The following is a 24,850-nucleotide window of genomic DNA, read 5'->3' as shown; positions in this document are numbered from 1 at the left end:
GACATCACTAGACAGCGATTGGGCTGTGATGGGCCATCCGACCTCAAGAATGGAGGAGGAACTTCAGAGAGTTCACGGAGGCTCTGAGGAGGAGGCTGTTTCTCCCACACTCAGGCACTATCAGTGTTGGCCACTGAGGGATAGAACAGTTACTTCCTGGCCTTGGTTTTGTTTACTGAATCCTACTTAGTGATTATAGGGAAAAACTGAAGTCAGCTCGAACACCTCAACCCAAGAGGCCCACTCTGGCTCCCGGGAGGCAAAGTGAGAGTAAATACATTTAATATAACAATAGTATAATAACAGTAATTACATATATAAAGTCCGCGATGCCCACCCCATCTCCTCCAATGGCTTCTAACACTTCACTTCCTATGATACCCCAAAATGGAATTCCATTCAACCTGGCAGAGATGAATCTTCTGGGAGAGTCGGGATCAGAAGCCAGCTGTCAGCAGAGCAGACTCCTGGGGGTGTGCAGTCGCACAGGGTGGGGGTGGGGGAACTGGAAGAGGGCTATTTCTCTGTCCCTGGGGCATAAAGGCAAGCAAACAGCACCACTTGGGTTCCTGCAGCAGAAGGCACCAAGCAGGGGAGAGCTAGAGAGAGCAGTGGTGGGGGAAGCTCTGGTCCTTGCCTTCCTCTCTGTCCAGGAAGCAGAGGGAGGAGGATTGAGAGCTTTAGTCCTTTGTTTATGTCCATTGGCATCCCAGCCTAAAATGTGCTGAGAAGGAAGGGGATGCAGCCAAGTTCTGGGTCTCCTCTGCAAGCCGGGAGAGAAGAAGGAGATGGGTTGGGGACAGGCGAGAAACTGACATCCCAAACACCTGAGGTCAGGAAGGAAGGTCCTTAAAACGGGAAGGCATGCTGGATGTGGGGGGGAAAGGGGTTGCTGACTTACCTAGGTCACAGAGGCGTGGTGGGGTCACTCAGGGCTCGGGAATGACTCTGAGGACACAGAAATTGCAGTGTGTTTAGACATAGTCTCTATTGTGTGTGTCTCTTCCCCGCTTCTCAAGGTTCTTTTTGACATCTGACCTTGATGCCTCTCAGCCAGGCCTAGGGGAGAGGAGATAGGCAGACTGGATAACAAATCCAATCTGTAGCATCAGCTGAGAGGCGAATATCTGCATTCGCTACTCCCCAATTTATCAAATGATCAGGAGAGACCACCTGCTCCCAGCTTTACTGCAGGGACTCACCTGCCGGGATAGGCCTAAGATCCCTCCACTGGCCAGAGTGGGGGTGCTGCTCCCAGGGTGGGGAGGCTGCAGGTCGGGGCTGTTTCTTGGTCCTGGGGACACATCTCCAGGAGAGTCACGTGTTTCTGAAGCTGAAGGGGAAGCTAGGGTGAGAGGAAGGTATAAACCCTTCCCAAGAATTACCTTACCAAGCTCCTCTGGCAAGGAAGAAAAAGCTCCATAGCAGCAGGAAGCTGTGAGTCACCATAGCGATCCAATTGCAAGAGAACCCCCCCCCCCCCCCCCGACCAAGAGGCAGGAAATTGTCAGCAGCATCATTAGAGCAACCAGGAAAGAAGCGACAGGAAACTAAGAATTGCCGTGGTGAACCAGGAGGGTACAACAGGAAGCTGAGGCAGTTTCCATAGAAACTCAAGGAGTGCTAGAGAGAAAGGTACAGAAGTGCTTCTTAGCAAGAGGCTGCTGTAAGCATCTCCCTAGCAACCAGATGGAAGGCTCTTTTAGCAACGGGGAAGCTGTATGTAGTTGTCATGGCAACTGGGCTACTTGGCTAGAAAAAGGAATTGCTCAGCAATAGGCAGCCTGAACATCACTATGACCCAGCGGTTGGGGGCCACCCCTTGAGAGGTGCCTCACCCAGGGAAATCTGCTTGACGTCCAGATCCCAGGCCTCCTCCTCGACGCGGGCAGGCAGGGAGCAGGCTCCCGGTGAGAGGCCGGGAAGGGACGGGCCAGCGTGCTCAAAGGATGACACAGCTACGGAGGCCCGGGTGCGGGCGGCTGCAGAGAGTGGGGAGTTGGGGTGCTGGTGTGGAAAAGCCCTCCTGGCTCCCTGGAATAGCTCACAGAGGCCTTCCCAGGGAGTCCCACGGTTTGGAAAGAGATGCCCGCTCACAACTCTGTGTCCTTCCTGACATCTCCCCATTGTTTTGATATCATTTGCAAGGTCTGACTTCTGGGAGCACCCCACCCCCCAGCACCCTGGGCCTCACCTCTTCCAGTGAGCAGGGCACTCAGCGTCCGCTCCCCGAGGGCTTTAATGTCCAGGAAAGGTTTATTTCCAATGCCCATGGACACCATCTGCTGCACCCGGAGTTCTAGGAGAAAGAGACTCTTTGTAACCTTGTCTTGGCTCTCCTGCCTTAGTGTTAGCACATCCCCGTTGCCTCTCTGCTCTTCCCAGCTCTTGCCCACCTCCCTCTTTTCTTCTTGTATCTCCCCTTGCTTGACTCACGGCACGTACCTCACACTTGCTCTCTTCTATATAGTTAGTTCCTCCTGCCCATTTGGCCTCCTAACCACCCTACATGCGTGTGTGCACTTGATGTGTGTGTTTGCACATTTAGATGTGAATGTAGGCATTGGTGGCCAGAGGACACATCAGATGTTGGTTGATCCACCATATTGTCAGGCTGATGCTCTTAGTTGTTTTGGTGTGTATACGCCAGGCTGGCTGTCCAGCAAGCTTCTGGGGGAATATTCCTGTCAGCCTCCCATCTCCTTGGTAGGAGGGATGGGTTTACAGATGCTCTTGTTATCTCCTGCATCTGTAGTACTGCTGCTGGCTTTCATGTAGGTGCTGGGGATTTGAACTCAGGTCCTCACACTTGCACACTTTTACCCAGTGAGCCATCTTTCTGGCCCCTGACTTTTCATGCAGTGTTCAGCTTCCCTTCATCAGGGACACTAAAGAGCAAATGTCGTGCTTTTACACAGCTTTGTGGCTTGTAAAGTGCTTCCGTACGTGCCCGCCTAATCAGTCCTCCCTATTACAGAGAAGAAAGTACTATGCTTTCTTCAGACTCATGGAACGATTCGGAGATTTACAACAACAACAAAAACCCCAAATCAAGACCCAACGACAAAGAAAAGATATTAATCCAGGTCACACAGCAGGTGAGTGGCACCAGTTCTTAGCCCCAGGACAGTATGCAGTTCTGCCCTTTTTTTTTTTTGTGGAGACATTTGCTCTTGTTCATTGGACATTTCTAGCTTTCTCTTTCATCACAGCTAATTTCTGTCTCAGTGATATCTTTTAAACCAGACTTTCTCTGCCCCCTCTCTCCTTCTCCCATTCCCACTCCTTTCTCTTTGGTTTTTTCAAGACAAAAGTTTCTCTGTGTAGCCCTGGCTGACCTAGAACTCTCTTTGTAGACCAGGCTAGCCTCGAACTCACAGAGATCTGCCTGCCTCTGCCTCCTGGCTGGGATTAACAGCACGCACCACCACCACTAAGCTTTTCTTAAGGTGGCCTGTCTTTTATACAGTGTCCCAAGCCATCGCCACACTCTGCAGAAAACCTTTTCCTGTTCTGCCCATTACCCTTGTTGTGGGCCGCCTGTCTCCACAGCAGCTGGGCAATAGAACTTGTCCACTTGACTTTGGTCTCTGGTGAGCTCGCTTGCAACGTGTAAGCTTCTCGCGCACGCCGCCGCCGAAACCAGAGTTCAAAACAGAGTCCGCTGTCTCCGATGTTTTCTGTCAGCCCCATGTCAGCGGTCTGAGGAAGGGCACAAGAGAGAGACTGGGCTGAAGATGGAGATGTTCCCCCATTAGGTGGCAGCACACAGGCGAGCGCTGCATTGAGCTTGATCTATGTTCGGTACGAATTTGCCCACCATCTGTCAGGTACTCCACAGTGTCTGCATAGCTGGCCTAATTTACAGAAAGGAGGAGGAGGCTCACTCTGAGACACCAAGCAACTTTCTCAAGAGCTTATTAGAGTATTAGGATCCAACTGCTTGTGCTATTCCAAACACAGACCCTTTTCACTGTCCTACCTCTGAAGAGTTGAAAAGAATACAAGGACAGCTTGAAAACCTTTGGTGCCATTCTACCTGCCTGATCCAGGACCATGGGTTGCTGCAGATGTTTATACCTGGCTAGATGCCGGAAGCAAGGCCTGCCTCTTGGGTTCTATTTAGTTCAGTGAAACTGAGGTGTGTGTTGGGGGTGGGCTGGGCTGTCCTTTCCCCTCATATACCAGGGACCACACCTCTAACTCAAAAGACATGTCTATTCGACATTTCTCTTTTTCCAAGACAGGGTTTCTCTGTGTAGCCTTGCCTGTCCTAGAACTCACTCTGTAGACCACGCTGGCCTCAAACTCACTCTGTAGACCAGGCTGGCCTTGAACTCACTCTGTAGGCCAGGCTGGCCTCAAACTCACTCTGTAGACCAGGCTGGCCTTGAACTCACTCTGTAGGCCAGGCTGGCCTCAAACTCACTCTGTAGACCAGGCTGGCCTTGAACTCACTCTGTAGACCAGGCTTGGTTTGACATTGAACTTAACAGAACATTCTGAGTTCTCAAGAAGAACTTGGCCTAACATCCCCGACTCCATGCGGCATATACCTTGAAAGCCTGCTTATAAACGAAGGTCTCAGATCCTCCCTCCGAGCCCTTGAACTTGCTGAACAAGAGCAGGTCCTCAAAGAGAAAGACATGGCGGAGGCACTTTTTCCGACCACAGATGACCGTGAAAGGGTCCCGATGCAAGAGCTGTCCCTGCTCCTTCAGATCTATCTGGAGAAAGGAGGAGGAAAAGTCAGTCCAGGGGGCGTCTGTGTGACGTTATGGGACATGAGATTTAGAGGGAAAGGGGCTGGATGGACCCGCTGCCGGCACAGTCAGGAAGCCAGGGAGCACCTCACTCTAGACCCTGCCCACTGCTGCTCATGCACATGTGTCTAGTAGCAGAGTCATTTGTCCGAAGAGAAAAGATGCTCTGTATAGTGGTACCCAGCCTGCTGTGGGGAAGCCTTTGCACACTGGAGATGCAGAAAGAGAGCTAGCACGCGTAGGCCTGTCTAGAGCAGCCGTTCTCAATCTTCCTAATGTAATGTAAATGTCTGTGTTTCCTGATTGTCTTTTTTGTTTGTTTCGAGACAGGGTTTCTCTGTGTAGCCTTGGCTGGCCTGGACTCCTCTGTAGATCAGGCTGGCCTTGAGCTCACAGCGACCCAGCTGCCTCTGCCTCCCAGAGGGCTGGGGTTACAGGTGTGTGCTGCCGCACCCGGCTTTTCTGATGGTCTTAAGGCAACCCCTGGCTTTCTACCCCCAAAGGGTCGCGACCCACATGTTGAGAACTGCTCACCTAGAAGGAGTACCATTCCAGCCTGATCCAGAACCAGTGTGGGAAACAGATTAGGTTGTGGAAAATATGGTAGGACAGAAAAAGGTAGAGCAGACAGGGCTTAAGAAGAATTAGGAAAGGGGGGCTGGAGAGATGGCTCAGAGGTTAAGGGCACTGACTGTTCCTCCAGAGGTCCTGAGTTCAATTCCCAGCAACCACATGGTGGCTCACAGCCATCTATAATGTGACCTGGTGTCCTCTTCTGGCCTGCAGGTGTAACATGCAGACAGAGCACTGTGTTCATAATAATAAATAAATGGTTTTTTTTTTTGTTTTTTGTTTTTTTTTAAAGGAATTAGGAAAGGGACAGAAGAGCATGAGGCAGATGTAGGAAGAACAGAGGACGCTGGGCATTTCTAGATGAGGCAACAGAAGGGCCAAGAAAAGGGCCCTAGACCTCAGGTCTGCTTCTATGGTCACCAGCCCACGCTGTTTCTAAGGCCACCGAGTTAACACAGTTTGAGCAAGAGTCAGTGGAGCCCAGGACCTTACCTCACAGCCTCGCACAGCTTCCACAGCCAGCAGATCTCTGCCTCTGGCCTCTTGTTCCTGGAGCAACTGTATAGCAGCCCTGAGGGCCTGGCGTTCGGAGCTCAGCTCAGGCCCAGCCTCCCTCAGGAGCTCCTCCAGCAGCTGTGCATAGCGAGCTAGCTGCTCCAGGGGTTGCTGCAGGGCCCGGGGCACGCAAGGGCTGCTCTCCAGAGAACCCTAGGATGGAACCATAGTGGGGGATGAGAAGAGGGGCTGAGGATGGTAGGGGCCAAGTCAAGGACAGGAGTGTGAGCTGGCTCAGTGGGTAAAGGTGCTGTCTACTATGCCTGACAGCCTGAGTGTCATCCCCATGACCCACATGGCAAAAAGAGAGAAGTGACCTCCACGTGGGCACCACTGCATATTATATGTATGTATGTACTCATGTATGTACGTATATATATGCACATGTGCACACGCACACACACACCCCAATAATAAAAATGTAAAAAAAAAAAAAAAGTGTTTTTTTTTTTTTAAGTAAAGAGAAAAAAAAGTAGACGTCAGAGAGATAGTCCCAGAAGCCCAGAAGCCCAAGGAACTTGCCACCAAGCCTGGGAATCAAGTTCCATCCCTGGGATGCAGGTGATGGAAAGACGGAACCTGCTGGAGTGATGTCTTTGTCTGATTTCTGTACCCAGAGAGTCGAGCACAGGCCAGCACAGGCACTGTAATTTTTATGAAGCATTTCCTGTCTCAATGTTTTGTAAACATTGTTCTTCATCACCTTCTGACTGATTTTTTAAAAAAAGACTAATTTATTTTATGTATATGAGTGCTCTATCTGCATGTATACCTGGACCCCAGAAGAGGGCATCAGAGCCCTGTAAAGATAGATGGCTGTGAGCCACCATGTGGTTGCTGGGAATTGAACTCAGGACCTCTGGAAGAGTAAACAGTACGCTTAACTTGGAGCCATCTCTCCAGCCCCTGACTGATTTTAATTAAAGAAACAAAAGCAAAATGCTGATGGCCAATAAACTGAGGCAGGATTAGGAGGTGGAACTTCCCAGAGGAGAGAGAGAGGTTCCCCAGGTGGGGACCAGAAAGAGAAGGAGAGTTGTCATGGAGACACAGAAGGAGCTGGACATATGAAACTGAGCAGAGGTAAAGAACCACTTGACAGAACACAGGTTCAACATAGATAAAGATAAATGGGTTAGCTAGTCCGAAAGAACAGCCTAGTTTAAGGCCTAAAACTATTAAAAAAAAAAAAAAGATTTATTTATTTATTACATATACAGTGTTCTGCTTGCATGTACACCTGAAGGTCAGAAGAGGGCACCAAAACTCATTATAGATAGTTGTGAGCCACCATGTGGTTGCTGCAAATTGAACTCAGGACCATGTCATTATTCAGAGCTAGGATAGGCATAGAAAACCATAAGGTTGCCAGACATAGTGGTGCATGCCTTTAATCCCAGCATCGGGAGGTAGAGGCAGGAGGATCGCTGTGAGTTCAAGACCAGCCTGGTCTACAAAGAGACTCCAGGACAGCCAAGGCTAACACTGAGAGACCCTGTCTTGAAAAAAAAAAAAAAGAAAAAAAAAAAAAAAAAAAAAAAAAAAAAAAAAAAAAAAAAAAAAAAAAAAAAAAAAAAAAAAAAAAAAAAAAAAGAAAAAGAAAGAAAGAAAGAAAGAAAGAAAGAGAAAGAAAACCATAAGGTTACAAGAACCAACTCCTGTGAATTGCCCTATAACTGCCCCATACATACTCGATGAACACGCCTAACTTAAAAACAAACAAACAAAAAAGCAGGCCGGGGTTCTCTCACAGGTTTGCAGCTCTCCTGTGCTGGAGAGGAACCCAGGTAATCATAACTTAGGCCCTCTGGCTTCTACAGTCACTTTCACAGGGGCTGATGACATGGCTCAGCCGTAAGAGCGCTTACTGCTCTTGCAGAGAAGCTGGGCTCAGTTCCCAGCACCCACATAGTGGCTCACGAGCAGCTGTGACGCCAGTTTCAGGTCATCTGATACCCTCTTCTGGCCTCCTTGTGCACTAGGCACAGTCGCAGTACACGTACACACCGCAGGCAAACAGTTCACTCATAAAGTAAAAGTAAGTAAATCTTAACAAAACAAAGCAAGCAAGCAGATAAACAAACACACACACAAACAAGCAAAACAAAAAAACAGAGGCCCAAGAATCAAGTGTTTTGCCCAGATTCCCTCAGGTGGGGGATCTGGGTAAGAGCGCAGCCTCTCTGCCTCTCAGTATCTTGCTAAGAGAGCCTGCTGGTTCCCAGACAGCAGCCTGGGAGGTTAATGTAGATTTCTGGTGCATGTCCCTGGGTACATCCATGGAAGATTGTTTTCCCTGAGAGCTCAAAATGGGGCAAGTTCTTAGGTCTTTCTGATCCTTTCTCTTAAAAAACATTTTCTCATTCTGCTTAAGAAAGAGAGAGGGGGAGAGAGAGAGAGAGAGAGAGAGAGCCAGAGAGCAGAGAGTGGGAGAGAGAGTGAGAGAGTGAGAAAGAGAGAGCGAGCGCTCAAGAGAGAGAGAGAACGAGAGCGCGCAGCCAGGGTGTGTATATAGTCATTATGGGTGCCGAAGACAACTAACTAGTTATTTTTGTTGTTGTTGTTTGTTTTGTTTTGCCATGTTGCTTCTGGGATGGGACTCAATCTTGGTGGCACATGTCCATACCTGCTCAGCCATCTCACTGACCCACTTTTCTGAGAGTTGAAGAAAAGTTTACCTTGGCCAAGGGCGTGAGTGCAGCCAGACCACTCTCCAATTTATGCCTCTGCTTCACGAACTGTGCATAGAGGTTGAACTGGTCCCCCTGTGCCAGTAAGGAAGAGGTAGTGAGGGTCCCAGGTGAGCCAGATTTCCTCTCCCATCCCCTCAGCCCAAGGTGGGAAAAGCAGAGGGCACTCTGCCTGCCAGAGATTATAAAGGCTCTTTGGGGAGACCCTGACGTCCGCACAACACTTGAAGACAAGTAACGCAAGAGCTAAAGGTGAGGTACAGGGACCTCAGGAGGAGAGGAGAGGGAGGTTGGGGAGCAGCAGCAGTGGGGGAGGGCAGGGCAGATCATGGGAACGGAGAGGACTGGGGCTAGGGGGGTGGTGGCCTGCTCACATGACGAAGGAAGCAGGCCCCGATGCGCAGCGGGTGGGTGCTGCAGCCCTGAAGCTCTTGTAGAAAGTGTGTGCCGTGGAAGCTGCGAAGCCTCTCTCGAGTACTCAGGGCCGCGGCCCAAGTGCCTCGGAGCTCAGGCGTCAGCTCAGGCCCTGGTGGCGGCACTGGCTCATTCAGAGTGGTTATGTATTCCTGTTCACAGGCAATCAGTTCAGACACTAGACGCTGCTGCGCACTGTAGGTACAAGCAGAGTGGTGTCACGGGAAGGAGTCACCAGCCTCAACAGCACAACGTCCTTCCGGCTTGCTTATTAGACAACACGAACTCTCACCTGATGCTTCGTTTGCGCTCCATCCGAGGCGTACCTATTCCCCAGGGCCCATCTGGCCCTCCAGCCCGGCCTAACAGCACGTGCTCTCGCGGCGAACACGTTCTGTCTACCACTTCAGTACTGGTGACTTCCAGGCCTCGGATCAGCACAGCCCTCGGGGGTCTTCCCTCTCCTTCTGGAGCTAGCTCAAGGCCTTCTTCCTCATAGTCCTCCCCACACGGGGTCAGAGAGCAATGTGATGGGGCTGCCCGTGGCCCGGGGCTGCTGGGAAGCAGCAGGGAGCTGAGGCTGGGTGAAGGGCTATGGGCTCCATGTTGGGCGCCTGCGCTGCTGGCGCTATCCGCCCTTCGTCGTCGGTGGCCTCGAGGACTGGCCTCCTCGCCCAGCTGCTGCTGAATCCTCCGTTCCAGCTCTTGGCAGCGTGCCCGGCATCGGCCCCATTCTCGAAGGGCTGCGGGGCTGCCCAGGTCCAGGGCCAGGGCTCGCATCTCCTGGAAGGTGCCTGCACTGGGCTCCGGGGCTCTCCGTAGGGCTAGGGCTGCCAGCACAGCTTCACGACCCGGCCCAGCTCCGGCCAGCCGAGCAGAGCCCTCATCTACCCATTCATGTGCCTACAAAAGCCGAACAGGTTAGAGATGAAGAAAAACGGTGAAGACACATACTCCCAAACACATCCATTGCCCATGTCTCCTCGGGGGCCATCACCTCCCCATCCATCCTCCCTCTGCTCCAGTGTAAGCCTGTTATTCACAGACGGCACGGGCACAGAGGAGCTAGTACTTTCACAGCCGACGTGTAAATGTCTTCAGAGGACCTACTTTCAGGGCCCAGGTCCTTCAGCCCGAGCAAGCTAAAAGTCAAAGCTGAGGAGATGGGCTTCCAAGGTACCATTCTTCACAACCGCCTGACCAACCTTCCCAGGTGGAAGAGAGAAAATCAGCTCAGAAGGATGCTTGGTACCTACCTGCTGGAAGAAGCGCTGTAGCCGCAGGGCCCGATGGAGGCCACTCTCAACCTGCTCCAGCCGCTGTTCGAAGATATCCAGAACTTTCTGGGAGGTGGCGTCCTCCTCCAGAGCCAAAGCTTCCCGGGCCTGTACTAGGCGCTCCTGGAGAAAGGGGTCTGTGCTCAGATTCTCTGCCACTGAGCCCCGCCCCCCATCTCCTCCCGGCACTTACCTGCACCTCCGTGCTGAAAGCCCGGAACCGCAGTTCTGTCTCTTGCAAGGCTGACAGTGAGTTCCCAGGCATGGTGAAGCTAGCCAGCTGCTCTTCCCCTGGGCCAGAGAGCCACTGCATCACCTGAGGCAGAGGAAAAGGATGTGAAGAAAGGCGAGGCTGCGAAGCGGCCAGGCTCAGAGCCACTCAGCTGCCGTCACCATCACCCCAGTGTACAGAACCTTGGTCATCCCATCTTAACTCTCTGGTACCGTGGGACTGATAACAATGACTGATAACTGTTCCCTCCAGGATTAAATGAGCAACTGGTTATGTCATCTTTGGTACAGTGCCATATGAAGCAGAGCTGGCAGGAGACACAGGTTAGTGTGCCAGGGTAAGACCAGGATGAGGAAAGAGATAAAACTGATAGGAACCAAAGACAGGAGGATGAAGGTTACTTGGATAACAGGACTAGAAGGAATTCCACATCTACTGTGCCCTGCTGGGTAGTGGGCAGGAAACTCAGGCACCAAGCCTGCAGGATGACCCTGGAAATGGTGTGTGTGTGTGTGTGTGTGTGTGTTTGTGTGTGTGTGTGTGTGTGTGTGTGTGTGTGTGTGTGTGGCCAGCCCTACTGTAGAGCCGGACGGGATTTCCTACGTGTTCTGAAACGTTTGCCGAATTTTTTCCTCTGAAGAAAGTCTGGAAGCTGGGGTGGAGCGACCGGAAAATGCGAAGTTGCAGACAGCTACCCCCGTGCCAATAGTAGCCACTTCTAGTCCTTCGCTGAGTCCCCTTCTCCTCCTGCCCTCCTGGGTACTGTACTGTTTGTTGCACCCCAGCAGCAATACCTCACACCTAGCCGAGCTATACCCCAAAGCTAAGCGTTGAAACTCCAAATTCTCTTCTCAAAATGGGGTCTTATAGGGGTGTGGGCATCTAATCAATAGAGACACCCTCCCCTGCCCCATAGAACAGCAGAAACTAACAGGCAACAGCCTCGGAACACAAAGCCCTGCCTCTCCTTCAGCACAGGCAGGTTCATGGGATATTTATTCACAGTACTGGGAGCTGAGGAGAAACGACCAGGTTTGAAAACTTCTTCTCCCCGCAGGGGATTCTCTCAAGTCCAGAAGAGAAGAAGTGAGGTTCAGAGAAGCCACTCTTATTTTTGGATCTTAAGGGGCCTGTGGTTCCTCTCAGCGGCTGCCAATGTGTTCTCCTTCCAAAGGGTGAGGGGAGACAGGACCTGCTCCCCGTCCATTTTGGGGGATGATCATGCATGGGAAGTCGTGGCACAATGTGGAGTCGACAGCTGTGTCGATCCAGATGTGTCATTTCATGGGTCAGGCCTGCGACCCCAGCACTTTGGAGGTGAAGGCAGAAGCATCAAGAGTTTCACAGCCAGCACCGGCTACAGAGTGAGTTAGGTCAAGGCCAACCTGAGCTACACCAGGCCCTGTCTCAAAACACTCCCCCAAACGAAAGCATTTATTACCTGTACACTAAAGAGGCAGAACCCCGATCCCAACCCTGCTCCCAGAGTTCCCTTTGGGTGGTGAACACTTGCCACAACAATATCTAGTGATCCTGACCAACGACAAACAGAAGGTTGACAACGTGGCTTTTCTCCTTTTGCTAGTGCTGAGAGATGTCCCTGCCCTCTGTGACCAACTGGAGGAACAGCGTTCAGGCTTAGGATGAACAGAGATGCCAGTACGCAGAGGCTAGGCTCCCACCTGCTGGAGTTGACGCAGGCGTTGGCGCTGTTCCTGCTGCTGCACGCGTAGGTTGGACAGACGCACAAGTTGGTGAATGGCTTCATCTACCTCCTGGTAGAGTTCAGCTGGGCCTGGACCCTCTAGCCTGGGGGAAGAGAGGTGACACTGAGCCTCTGGCCCAGTCGAGCTTTTCAGTTCTGTCTTTGTATCTTCAGGGATGCAGACACCAGAGGTATCACGGCACCGGGAACCAGATTCGCACTGTAACTCCCCTTAGCTTGGCTGAGATATTTAGCATCTCTCCTCCTGAGTCGTCCTTTGCAATCATAACTAGCACACGGGGGTGTTGTGGAAGTTATCAGTGTAAAATCATGGTATTGTGTCCAGAGTAAGACTTATCTGCCACTTGAGGCTTAGGACAGCTCTCTGCTATCTACGCCCCCTGCCACTTGCCTCCGCACACCCATCTCGCATACTTGCTGCTATGGGTGGAGCGCAGTCGCATCAGGATGGCTCCTCCGTTCCTCTGTAGTGCTGTCAGCCGAGGGTCTGCCAGCACCTTGTGCAGGGGCTCAGGCATTCCCACTGCGTCCTTGAGACAATGAAATATTTTGAGCTCCACAGGAGAGTACCAACCCGGGTCCCATCCCTTCCACACCTGCTGTTATCCCACCTCATTCTGTACCTCTTCCTTCGGTTCTGCCGCTCCCTCTAGCTCCTCGATGGCCTGCCGTACAGAGGTCAACACACCTTGGCACAGGGTGCCCAGCCTTGCCACCTCCTGAAACCCAAATACAGAGATGGAGTAAAGAGCCAGGGCTTAGGATAAGAAATAGGCCAGGGGTGGTGGTGCACGCCTTTAATCCTAGCACTCGGGAGGCAGAGGCAGGTGGATCTCTGTGAGTGTCTACAGAGTGAGGTCCAGGACAGCGAGGGCTATGAAGAGAGACCCTGTTGCAAAAACAAATAACCAAGTGGAAGAAGGAAAGAAAGAAAGAGAAATAGGAAGAAAGAAAGGCCACAGGATGGAGACAGGACTCCTGAAGACTTTTGTTGAAATATTGCTGGGTTCCCTTTCTGACTTTGTTGCAAGCCCACAAAGCCTAAAACTCATTTTACTCAATAGTAAAGCTAGAATAAAAGCCTGGCACCAAGCGTGCTTGTGGAGGCACAGCTTAGGACGTGAGTTTCCTTTCCTTGCTTGCCTCTGGTCTGCACTCTGCCAAAGTCCCGCCTCCAGCTCATCTGTTTTCCCTCTGATACACACAGCCATGCTACGAAGTCCTGTTTGCATTCAGCTGCGGTCACGTTGATGCCCCTGTTCGTAAGCACTCACCACACTTAAGAGTCACAGAAGCATGGCGGTCAGGGGTGGAAGCTACCTGAGACCGTGCACAACGTGTACAGTTGATGGTAAAAGATTGCGCACTTTGTGCAGACTGGTGTAGGGAGCAGGTCCAGAAAGGGCACCATCCCCAGAAGAGAGGTGAAGTAACTTGCCAGGCCATGTGGAACCAACTTCTCAAGTCTCAGAACTTTCTAGAAACCCAAGGAACTATTACAAGCACTTCTCTACTGGCTTTATGAGCTCTTAATATCTCCTACTAGAAAGTATACATTACTTAATGTCATATTAAAAATCTGACAATCTTGGGGGGCAGGAGAGATGGCTCAGTGGTTAGGATTATGTATTGAGCTGGGTGTGGTGACACACACCTTTAATCCCAGCACTTGGGAGGCAGAGGCAGGCGGATCGCTGTGAGTTCCAGAACAGCCTGGTCTACACAGTGAGTCCAGGACAGCCAAGGCTACACAGAGAGACCCTGTCTTGAAAAACAAACAAACAAACAAAACAAAAAACAAACCAACCGAAGAAGAAGAAGAAGAAGAAGAAGAAGAAGAAGAAGAAGAAGAAGAAGAAAAAGGAGAAAAAGGAGAAGAAGAAGAAAGATGATGATCATGTATTGGTCTCTAGAGGACCCAAGTTTAGTCCTCTGCACTCACAAGTAGCTCATAACTGCCTGTAACTCCAAATTCAGGGGTTCTGATGCCTTTGGCCTCTAAGAACAACCACACACATTTATTCACATACACACACACAGAGACATATATACATGGCTAAAAGATAAAGTAAATCTTTAAAAAGAGTTTTAAGAATTGGGTGGTGACTGGCAAGATGGTTCACAGATTAAGAGCCCTTGTTGCAGCTGGGCGTGGTGGCGCACACCTCTAACTGCAGCCCTCGGCAGGCAGAGGCAGGCGGAGCTTTGTGAGTCTGAGGCAGCCTGCTTTACAGAGTGAGTTCTGGAACAGGCTACACAAAGAAACCCTGCTTCAAAAACAAACACCCCCCGCCCCCGCCTCTGGAACCAAACAAACAACCACTACCACCACCACCACCACCAAAAAAGAGCACTGCTGCTCTTTTGCAGAGGACTGGGGTTCAGTTCCCAGCCCCCACATAGTGTCTTACAGCCTTCTGTCCTTCCAGGGGATCTGATGCACCCTTCTGCCTTTGAAGGCAATGGACACAAGTATGGAGCACATACATACATGCAGACAAAACATTCATACACACAAGTAAATTAAAAAAAAAAGAATTTAACAAACTCCTCCCATCTTCCCAATGGCCAACAGTATTTGCTCAAGGTTCAGGAGTAGCCTATTTTCTGAGCTGGATGGAGCGGCATCTTCCCAGCCTCACGTCTCTCTTTTCTCCTAGACTGCACTTAGCTGGATCGTCTCCAGCCCCAGGGTCCTCGGTGCTGCTGAAGGAGTTTACCTGATGAATCTCTACCCATTGGTTGGGGGAGAGGTCCCTGTGACCTCCCACGTCCCACTGTAACTCCTCTGGCTTGGCCACTCGTTTCAGGTCCTTCTCTGACAGCAACTCAGCTCCCTGTAGACGTATAAAAACAGGAGTTTTCTGCACGGGCACCCTGTGATTCTAACCAATGGGAAAGGTCAGCAAGCATCCTCTCCCCTCTCTGGTACTGACAGGGGATGAGGTGGGCGAACCAACCTGAACTCCACAGAGTTCCTCGGGGGGGTCTTCGTGGATGAGGACTACCAGCCGCTGAATGAGTGGAGGGTCGCCTGAGTCCTAAGTGCAAAGGAAAAACATCCCTACGCTTTGGACAGTTGGATGGCCCGCAGTGGCTGTCCTGGAGAAAAGTGAGGATCTGCGAGACACGCCCATCTCAAGAAGACGATTACCTGAAGCTGACTCAAGGCAGGAATAAGTGCTGGAGGCAGTGGAGGTGCCTTCCGAAGGTCAAGCAGGATGGTCAGCCCCAGGAACTGCAGGTCGGGCCTGTGGAGGCAAGGAGAGCCAAATGTGTTTGCGTGTATGTGCATGTGTGTGCATGTATGCATGTGTGCATGTATGCATGTGCGCGCGTACATGCGTGTATGTATGCACACATGGGTATGTGAGTATGCGAGCACATGGACGTGTGTGTGCATGCGTGTATGTGCATGTATGCATATGTGTGCACAGTGTATGTGTGTGCGGGTGTGTGTGGGCATGTGCATGTGTGTGCACACGTGGGTGTGTGAGTGTGTGTGTTGGGGAGACAGCAAAGAGAAGACAAAGAAGAACACAGACCTGGTTTAGTGCTGACAGTCTTTGAAAGTTAGTACTACTATATGTGGGAAGCAATGAGGAAATGGTCAGTGTCTGGGGCATGTGCCCAGTAAGCAACAATTTAACAACCAGAAACCTACATCGACACGGCTCCTGGGCCAGAGGACTAGAACGCTATGTGCTACAATGGTGTAAATTCAAGCCGTTTGTCTAGTAGGTACTCAGTGCTCACAGAGTATTTGCTGGATGACTGAATCTATGTACTGATAATCTGGGCACTGTCACGGAGCCCTGAGAGAGTCAGCAGTGTTGATTTTGAAGAACATGAAGCTATCCTGGAAGCCAGAATTGTTACGGTCAAGGTCGACGGCTTGAAAATCCAAGGGTTGAAGCAGTAGGCCAGTGCCTCGAGAAGGAAAGCAGGTCCTCCTGACCCCCGGGGTGCTGAAGCGTGCCACGCTTACCTGAGCAGCGAGTGGAGGTAGCGAAGGGTAGTGCTCAGGGTCTCTTGGGAGGGTGAGGGCTCCTCAGGAAGGCATGGAGGCAGCGGTGTAATCGTCAGCAAAGCTCTCCCAGTCTGATCTACCCCGCCTGAAGACAGAAAATGGCCAGGCTGTCCTGGCTGGGAGCAATCTTTGACTACCTCCCCTCCGCCTTTTTTTTTCTCTCTCAAAGCCAGTTATCACCCACCCCGTGTGTTTAACATGTACTTGTATGTGCGTGCGTACACATGTATACATGGATTTGGAGGCCAGGATCAACGTAAGGTTTCTTTCTCAATCATTTTCCTGTTTTTGTTTTTTGAGACAAGGTAGCTTTGGCTGTCCTGGAACTCACTCTGTATACTAGGCTGGTCCTGGATTCACAGTGCTTGGAAGTGGGTCACTATTGCCCAGCTAGCACTTAAAAACAAAACAAAAACAAAACACAACCAGGGTGTCTCAGTGGATCTGGGGAATCTCTGGTCCAGCTAGGCTGGCTGCCCTGTGAATGCAAGACATTCGCCTGCCTCAGCTTTTCCCTTTTTCCCCAGCACCAGGGTCACACGTCTATGCCACGCCCAGCTCTTGTGCAGCCACTGGGGATTTGAACTCAGTCCTCGAGCTTGCGAAGCAGGCTCTTTACTGACTGAGCCGTCTCCCCAGCCCCTTCCTTTGATGCCCACTGACCAGTCAGAATGAAGAATCCGGATGCCATCAAGTCCCAAGCTACAAGTGGGTCATCCAAAATGGAAACTGGGGGGCTTTTTCCTGGGATGCTGTCTCCTTTTATGTCTTGCACAGTCTCCAGAGGCTGTGTTGGGGGGTCAGGTGGGAACCACTCTGGACCTGTGGAGCCTGTGTGGACAGATGCAGAGTTACTCTACTCCACTGCCAGTGTAACCATAGCTTCCCCTCCAGTCCCTTCCCTGGGCCCAACCTGCCTTGGCCCTCACCCCGGAACATCACTGTCATCTCACCTGCCACACACACCGGGACCAACCCTTCTTGCTCACTCTCTCTGATCCCCTCTTCTGGTGACCCACAGTCTTCTGGGGGTGCAGGTTCTTTTTCATCCGCTGGCTTGAGTTCTTCTTTTGAATCCGACTCTGGCTTTTCAGAACCCTCTCTCTCCTTAACCAGGCTGCACGCGGCAGGCTCCTGCTCACTGGGGGAGGGCAGACTGAAGAGGTCTTCCTGCTGCCTAGCCTCTTCCTTGTACTTGGGGCTGAGTGGGGTACTCTCCCCTCCCCGGCTAACGGCACCTCTGCCAGCAGCTCGCTTCTTTCTTCTGTTTCCTTTGCCTGTTCTTCGAGGGGTACCAGGTGGTCCTTCAGCCCCTTGGCCCACTCCTCCCCCAGCCTCCCCCGACAGGTGGCAGGATTCAGAGGCCTCCGCAGGAGCCTCTGCTGGGGGCTCAGATGCTGGCGGCGGCACCATGGCATCTGGGTCTGCCTCAGCCCCTGGGGGTGAGTCAGAGGAAGCTGCAGTGCTACTCCCTTCCCCAGGTGGGCGTGCCCCATCCTGGTCCCGAGACCCCAGGCCTTTCTGGTGCATCCATGCCCGGTGTCTCCGGTGCCGGCCCTTCCCTCCAGTACTCTTACGAGTGGGTACTGTGCGGGTCCTGGAGAGGCCTGAGGCCTCAGCATCTACGGGGCTTCCCCTCACAGGCAGCGTCACCTCCAACAGCTCTACATATTCACCCTCGGGACCTTCTGCAGGAGCGTTGTGTCCATCCCCAGGACTCCGGGTACCCAGCACCTCCTCAGGGAGTGGAGAGCTGGGAAGCCCTGGAGGGCCGGTGGGCAGTTCTGGAGGCAGTGTGCTTGGCTGATGTCCAACCATGAGGCCCTCTTTGTGCACAAATCTTGGGCAAATGAGCTCAGCCCAGGGCAGCCGCTGAATCCCAGAGGGTGCGGACAGAAGGCAGGTGCTGAGGCGCCCGGTTGGCCGGTCCTTGTTAATGCCTTGTAGCCACTCGGGTGTGAATAGGTAGGCACAAGCTTCATTGGGCACTGGCAGCTCCTGTACCCGCCCACCGCCTGGGGCCAGACATTTCAGCGCCAGGCGGGGTGCTTGAGCTGCGGAAGGCACAATCTGCAGGTAGAAGTCTCCCGGACGCAGCAGCTGCCAAGGAAGGGCCGCCAACTGTACAACTACCTGCTCATGCAAGCAGAGCGGCCAGCCCTCGTGGAAGAAGAGGAATCCACTGTACTGGGCCTGGAGAGACAAGAGGCTATACTCAAGGCCTCTGCTGAAGAAACCGGCAGGAGGGGGCTGTGAGAATGAGTTCACACTAGCCTTAAGGACTAGCCTTAAGTCTGGTGGGTTAAACCCCCCCCCCCCGCAGGGGACAAGAAAAAGGAGGTCACGGTGTCAGAGGAAAGAACGGAAACTATTGATGTTTTGGTGGAAGTACGCTTTCCTGGAAAGCTAGTTGCCTAAGTGGGAAGGTAAGGACCCAGCCTTTGCAGATCATCTCAACAGATGCCATCATCTTAGAGGACTCAAAGACGCTTAGTCTTTTATATCTGGAGAAATAGAGAATCTATTCTGGGGGAGTGAGTTGTTGTTGTTATTGAGTTTTTTGTTTTTGTTTTCGAGACAGGATTTCTCTGTGCAGCCTTGGCTGTCCTAGACTTGCTTTGTAGACCAGGGTAGCCACCTGCCTCTGCCTCCTGAGCGCTGGGATTAAAGGCGTGCGCCACCACGCCCGGCTTTGAGGGAGTGTTTTAAGACATTCGTGAAGAGGTAATATTTAAAACTTGTTCTGGAAAGGTCAGCTTTTTTTTTTTTTTTTTTTTAAGGGGGGAGTCAATATTTGTTAAGAGTCAATATCTAAGGAAAATGGAGATCCCTGCGTATGTGTTAGTATTTGAGTAGAGTCACAATCAGTGGGAGATTAGCAAGTGAGATCTAAGGGTGCCTGTGGAGAATAGTTTTGGGAAGACAGTGTCTCTAAGTGAGAGGAAATTAGCCTGACAGAAAAGGGTAGACAGCCACTCACACAGGCTTCCTGCTGGACCTTGGCAAGCAGGTGCTTAGCAGGTACTAGGAAGTCCAGCGTGTACCTCAGCGCATCCTCCTGGTATGTCCTCTCCACCACCTGGAATACTTGGCCCAAGAGGGTTGGGGCTGTGGCTTCAAAAGGTGGGTACAAGGCAGCAAGTGTGCTCTGTACACAGTCCTCCACCGGCTCGGGCTCCTGGGAGAGATAATACCAAGCTGTAGATATCTGGAGATTATGCAAACATGGCTCCTTGGGAGTTGGCTGGTCTGCTATCCTCTATCATACATATGCACAGTGAGTAATCAGAAAATGCTGAGGGATAGGAGGGGCCTGGCCAGTCAGTGCACACACAGGCTTTTCATGGCTTCATGGGTAAACTCTGAGTCCTTGCCTTTAGTGATCCAGGGAGGATTTGTTACAAATGACTCCTCTGACTAGGATTGCTCCAGCCACTTGTAAATTGAGGTGACTGCATAGGTTCACCCCAGGAGAAAAGAGGGCAGGCTGGGCCACTGATGGTTAAGAATGCTGGTGGATGGGGGTGGGGCATGCCAATAGATCCCCCCCCCCCGCAGGTCACTATCCAAATACCTTTTAGTGTAAGTGGATGTGTGCCCACTCACAAACCACCGCACCCCAGAGATGGTTGGTTGATATGTGGGAGAAAAAGAAGACAAGAAGCCTGTGGCTATCGCAGGTCTCGTAGCATCCCTTTCTAACATTTCCAGAGCCCGTGGGATTGGCTACAGTGAGTTGGGATGAGGCATTTGAAGGAAGACTTAGATGAAACTCTTGGGGAAGACAGGAGGAGCTCCTGATGCCCTGCATTCAGCTGATGTTTTTGTTTTTTTCCTTCTGCTTTCAGGGGGTTCCATCTGGCAACCCAGGCTCACTGTCTCAAAGCCTAAGCTGTGCCCCACTCTGACTCACCTCCCTACGTGAATCATTGGGCCACCTTTCTTCACCTCGTCCATGAACAACAGCCCTTGCGTCTATTTCTTTGCAAGACCATATTTCCTTCAAGATGGCTTTTTCAGTTCCTTTTTATCAGATGTCTTTGTTATAAGTAAGGAAAGTACTCTGCAGTATTTACCCAGCTCTCTACTTATTGCAGACAGTCTTGCTGTCACCCCAAGACAAAAAAAAAAAAAGTTCTTATTTTACTCCTAAATCTCTCTAGCCAGAGTTGCTTAATCCAGGCTGTTTGGGAAGATTAGGGTATCCAGTCACCCCCATAGACCAGTATTCTATGTTATCAGTGCACAAACTGGGCACCGAGGTGTGGGCGAGCAGACAGACCCTTAGTGTTCTCGGAACTGTGTACGTGGGTGGGAAGAAGGGTAGGGGTGAAGTTGAGTGGGCCCCCGGCTCAGAAGTTAGGATCCGGGGAGCTAGTGCTTGAGCAGCGAAGCAGCTGCAACCCATTAGGGGCGGTGAGCTCATGGCTGAACAAGAGTCGCAGCCACAGGAAACGGCCTCGGCAGGAGGGGAGGAGGGGTCTGGAGCAGGCGGAGGTGGGCAGGAGCCCAAGACACCAGGCCTCTGGTCGGCTAGGACCAAAAAACACAGCGAGACTGAGTCAGCTCTCACTGGCCTAGTTCCTGTCTTGCTCCAACCCCCTGTGCACGGAGGTGCTTCCCGGGTTCTCTCCGTAGACATCGCCCCGGCAGGGCCTCTCCCCCTCCTCCACTCTGCAGTGAGCGACGTAGGCTGCACCCTCCAGCGCAGTGGGCACCCTCGCTAGCAGAGCCCACTCCTGCCATAGTTCTTCAGACTACTTCTGGCCGGAAAGTTCCCGGCTCGGTGTTCAGTCCCGTTGACAAAGGCTTCTGGTACCCTTAGTTGTTGCTCTCGGAGCCACTACCCGGTGCACAGGGGTCCATCCAGCTCCCTCCCTGCAGCAGGAGTGCCCTGAAGCAGGCTTCTGTTCCCTGCAGCGGCGTATGCCTGGGGGGAACTTTGTCCCCAAAACTCTGGTTTTGGCTCTGGCAACGCCACGCCCACTGGTACCGCGGAACACCCCCTACCCACCCTCAAACAGCCCCCTTTCTGTGAGGGAATTTCCCTTTGGACATGCCCTTTGGCCCTGGCCCAGACACAGCTGTGGCTAGTCCCTCAGGGCCGGATGGGTGGGCCCATCTCACCGGGTTGGGGACAGGGATGGAAAATGGTGGTTCCAGGCAGGTCAGTTCTCATGACCCGAGACAGTACCCTTTCCAGGGCTGTTGCCAGACCAACTCGCAGAGGGTCTCCAGGAGTGAAAAACTGGGCTAGGGAGGGGGAGGGAAAAGCCAGCGAAAGAAGACTGGGCAGGACCGAGAAGGCCGAGGGTGGGATGTGTGCAAAGACCACGGAAGGATGGGGAGGCGGCAGAGAAGAAAGGGTCACGGCAATACTCGGTGGGGACTGGACAGGCAGCGGGCCGGCCGATCGAAGAAAAGAAAGGGGGATGGGAGGGTGGAGAGTCTCCGAAGCTCCTACCAGCGCTAGGCGGGCACTGGAGGCACTGGGCTGGGGGCCCGAAGCGGGCTGCGCGAAGGCCGAAGGGACACTGGGGTGCTACGCTGGACTCACCATGGCTCGCCGTCGGGAGGTGTCGGACTCTGGGGCGGGCGGGGCGCGTCAGCCACCGCCTCCCTCCCGGCGCTCAGTCTCGCTGGGTCTAGCAGCAGGACAGCTCGCCGGGACCGCGGCTCTGCCCGCTTGCTGGGGCGCCCAGGCCGCGGGGCCCCGCCAGGGAGGGCCGAGACGGCCGCCTGCACCGCTCCGCCCAGCACGGGACCCCAGCCGAGACAACCCCCCACCCCCCTCGTCGCAAGCCTCGCCTCCGCTCCCCTAGAAGTGTGCAGCCAGCCCGCCCCGCCCCCTCCGAGAACCGCCCAGCAGAGGACGCCCCGGGTTTCCCGCGTCTTCTTGCTCTGCGGGATCAATTCAGCCTCAGCTCGGGGACCCTGGGCCCGCCTAGGACCAAGGTGGCCCGGTGGCCAGGAGCCTTCTTCCACCTCTAAGGCTCATGAAGCTTCTCCCATCGGTGGCCAGGCTTGGCAAGGTCCTGGGGCCCAGATCGACCCACACGCTTTGGTTCCCTTTAGGTAGAGCTGAAAGCCGGGGAAATTAGGGTATTCCCCCAAGCTTTGGGCGTTTGCCCGCCCTTCTTCCCTTTCCACCTTCTTGGGTCTCCAGCCTTCAGGCGACTACAAAGGGCTCCTGTGTGCTGCCTGGGGAGGGCGGAGGATGAGGGGAATTGCGGAGAAGTAAAGGCTTGGAGTTGGGGTGAGGGCGTCATGGCTGAGGGGCTTGGGCCCCCGGGGTCAGGATCCCTCTCTAGGGTTCTGGGGACGCGTTTGGAGTTGCTCCTCGCTGCCTTTCTCTGTACGGTATACCCTTGTTGCTCTTCCGATAGAGGAGGGGAGGCCGCAGCTCCCGGATTAGACCCCAGGCTTTGCTACTGATGCTAGCTAGATCTTTCCTTCTTGTTGCAGAGCGATAGTGGCCCACATGTTAGGGTTCTGAGAGGTGACTATTATCCTACTTTACAGACAAAAGGGGCTAGGTTCCTTTAAAACATTTCTAGCCTCACCCCTTCTGCCCCATAGACAAACTGCAATCATCTCTTCTGTATAGAAAATGAAGGCCGGGTGGGGTCTCCCAGAAGGGCTTGAGCGACTTAGCACAGCAAGGGGCTGCTGCCTGGCACCGCTTCTGAGTCACAGCGGACTGGTCCAAAAGGTGGGCATTTGGGGAGGCGGTCTGAAAGCTACCCAGTTTCCAGGAATGGTGTGAAGGCGTTGCCATTGCCGTTTATAGGGTGGAGTTGTGTTTAGAAGACGCGTGGTGTAGGATACCGGTTGCTGAGGTTGCAACAGCAGGGGGAGAGGGAAGACCCCCACGACCACCTCCCCACCCTTCCACCTCCCCACCCCCACTCCCTGCGACAGACTCTTCTCACCCCAGAACGCTAAACTCTACCCTTTCTCCCGTGGGTCTGGAGAAGGGCGAAACTTAATTCATAGGGATAAGAAGAGTCCTCTGGTTCATAGGGTCAAAACAGAATCCCGGGGCGGGGAGACCCTTTGACCGACTGACCGGCTAGGACCCTGGAGTTATTTCCAACCTACCAATTAAGCTAGACTCTCCTGTTGTAATTAGTGACCAGAAGGCAAGAGAGTGAGATGTTGCTACCCCCTGGTGTCTGCCCGGTTAATACTGCCCAGTAGCAGACCTTCTTGGGGAATTTTTTCAGAGGGCGGTCTATGAACCTTACTGGTCATTGCTTCAAGTCTAGTTCACCTGTTCTCGGGCCGGAGCGATGAACTCTTCCTTTACTGGAATTTAACATCCCTTATAGTCAACGATTTGGTAGAATCCAGGGTTCCCCACAGCCAGGCAATGGGATATAATCACAGACGATGGAATAAAGATCCACTAAAAAGGATTTGAACTGGTGAGGAGAAGGAGTTTTGATTGAGGTTCTGGAATACAAGTTACTCCTTCTTTCCAGGAGTTCCGGTCCATGGTATATGTGCATAGCATCTCTTACGTACGGGTGTATGTACAATGTAATCTGAGTTGGTGTGTGTGCTCTTTGATAGGTGCTTTGAAAGATAAAGTCAGAGAGAGATAGGGACTGTACCAGGCTGGCAGGCCCTCTCCTGCGTTACAGATACAGTTCACGGAATCTGTATGTATCCGCTGTATCTCTATGTATTTATGGTTCTTTGGGGGCCTAGCAAATTCCTACTATTTCATAGAAGAAGAAATGTCACTTGACTGAAATGATGTAACTTTCCATATGCTGTACAGTGCATGGGAAAGCCAAGGCTTGCACCCGGCTGTCTGACCCCAGGCTCCACTCTTAACTAAGTTGTAAGTTATAAGTTGTAAGTTGTAAATTATAGACCACCTTTAACACCATCTCACTGTCCAGTTAATACACACACACACACAGTGGCGCGTGGTGGCACATGCCTGTAATCCTAGCCCTCTGGGAGGCAGAGGCAGGCGGATTTTTGTGAGTCAGAGGCCAGCCTGTTCTACAAAACAAGTCCAGGACAGCCAAGACTACACAGAGAAACCCTGTTTTCAAAACAAAACAACTTTGCTTTTGCAGTTGTCGTTGCTGAGTGTCTAAAGAGATGAATGGCTATGTGTCTGTGGATCGGAGGAGAAAGTCTACTTCCATCTAGACTTGGTATGGAATAAAAGCTACAGCAATTCCTATGATGTTTTCTGTATGGTTCCAATGGAGAAGTGATGCTGGGCATAGTGTTATCCTAACGTGGGGGGAAGGAAGAAGAAACAGCTGTGTCTGTAATGTTTACTGCCTACCCAGCTCATGAGCTGCAAACACACAGCCATGCTATAGAGGATTAGCGTTAAGCTGCTCACTAACACTTAGGCACCTGGAGAGAGGCTGTGGTTAGGGTCCTGCCTCAGTGCTGTACCTCATGTCAAGAGGAAACTGAAGGACCATAAATGGTAATTTTAGGATCAGATGTGAAATAATCTGTTCTTGTTAGCAGGGCCTTCCTAGGAAACTGGGTGCCAATTCTATTTATTTATTTATTTATTGTTTTTCGAGACAGGGTTTCTCTGTGTAGCCTTGGC

The 24,850-nt window shown here is 52.3% G+C and overlaps 1 protein-coding gene across 5 annotated transcripts; it reads right to left on the bottom strand.

Annotated features, from left to right (window-relative positions):
- Positions 1-335: 335 nt before the first annotated feature.
- Arhgef40 (Rho guanine nucleotide exchange factor 40) lies at positions 336-21,984 on the bottom strand. Of its 5 annotated transcripts, XM_051143030.1 has the most exons (24): positions 21,818-21,984; positions 19,241-19,438; positions 17,214-18,453; positions 16,924-17,091; positions 16,219-16,345; positions 15,385-15,481; positions 15,191-15,271; positions 14,951-15,067; positions 12,854-12,949; positions 12,645-12,760; positions 12,187-12,313; positions 10,466-10,588; positions 10,252-10,395; positions 9,288-9,898; positions 8,956-9,190; positions 8,570-8,656; positions 5,829-6,044; positions 4,557-4,727; positions 3,525-3,702; positions 2,195-2,299; positions 1,839-1,982; positions 1,203-1,333; positions 902-948; positions 336-763 (listed from the first exon to the last, which is right to left on the bottom strand). In XM_051143030.1, the coding sequence occupies exons 1-23, from the start codon at positions 21,818-21,820 to the stop codon at positions 907-909; spliced, it is 4,557 nt and encodes a 1,518-aa protein (XP_050998987.1). In that variant the 5' UTR covers positions 21,821-21,984; the 3' UTR covers positions 336-763; positions 902-906. The 5 variants fall into 5 exon arrangements, with proteins under 5 accessions (XP_050998987.1, XP_050998985.1, XP_050998984.1 ...); XM_051143028.1 differs by lacking the exons at positions 14,951-15,067; positions 15,191-15,271; positions 15,385-15,481; ... (3 more) ...; positions 19,241-19,438; positions 21,818-21,984 and having other exon boundaries at positions 336-827; positions 1,203-1,345; positions 12,854-13,006; XM_051143027.1 differs by lacking the exons at positions 14,951-15,067; positions 15,191-15,271; positions 15,385-15,481; ... (3 more) ...; positions 19,241-19,438; positions 21,818-21,984 and having other exon boundaries at positions 1,203-1,345; positions 12,854-13,005.
- Between the last annotated feature and the right edge of the window lie 2,866 nt (positions 21,985-24,850).

Source organism: Acomys russatus, chromosome 3 (assembly GCF_903995435.1).
Source record: "Acomys russatus chromosome 3, mAcoRus1.1, whole genome shotgun sequence".
Classification (NCBI taxonomy): domain Eukaryota; kingdom Metazoa; phylum Chordata; class Mammalia; order Rodentia; family Muridae; genus Acomys; species Acomys russatus.
The sequence above is the reverse complement of the archived record's forward strand: the minus strand, read 5'-3'. Positions and strand labels throughout refer to the sequence as shown.

What these genes read in the sequence shown, in the direction of transcription:
- Arhgef40 (XM_051143030.1), bottom strand. An exon ending in CTGCCTTGAGTCAGCTTCAG is followed by an intron (nt 15,272 to 15,384) that starts GTAATCGTCTTC and finishes CTTTGCACTTAG; the next exon opens with GACTCAGGCGACCCTCCACT. An exon ending in CACTCACGCCCTTGGCCAAG is followed by an intron (nt 6,045 to 8,569) that starts GTAAACTTTTCT and finishes GTTCCATCCTAG; the next exon opens with GGTTCTCTGGAGAGCAGCCC.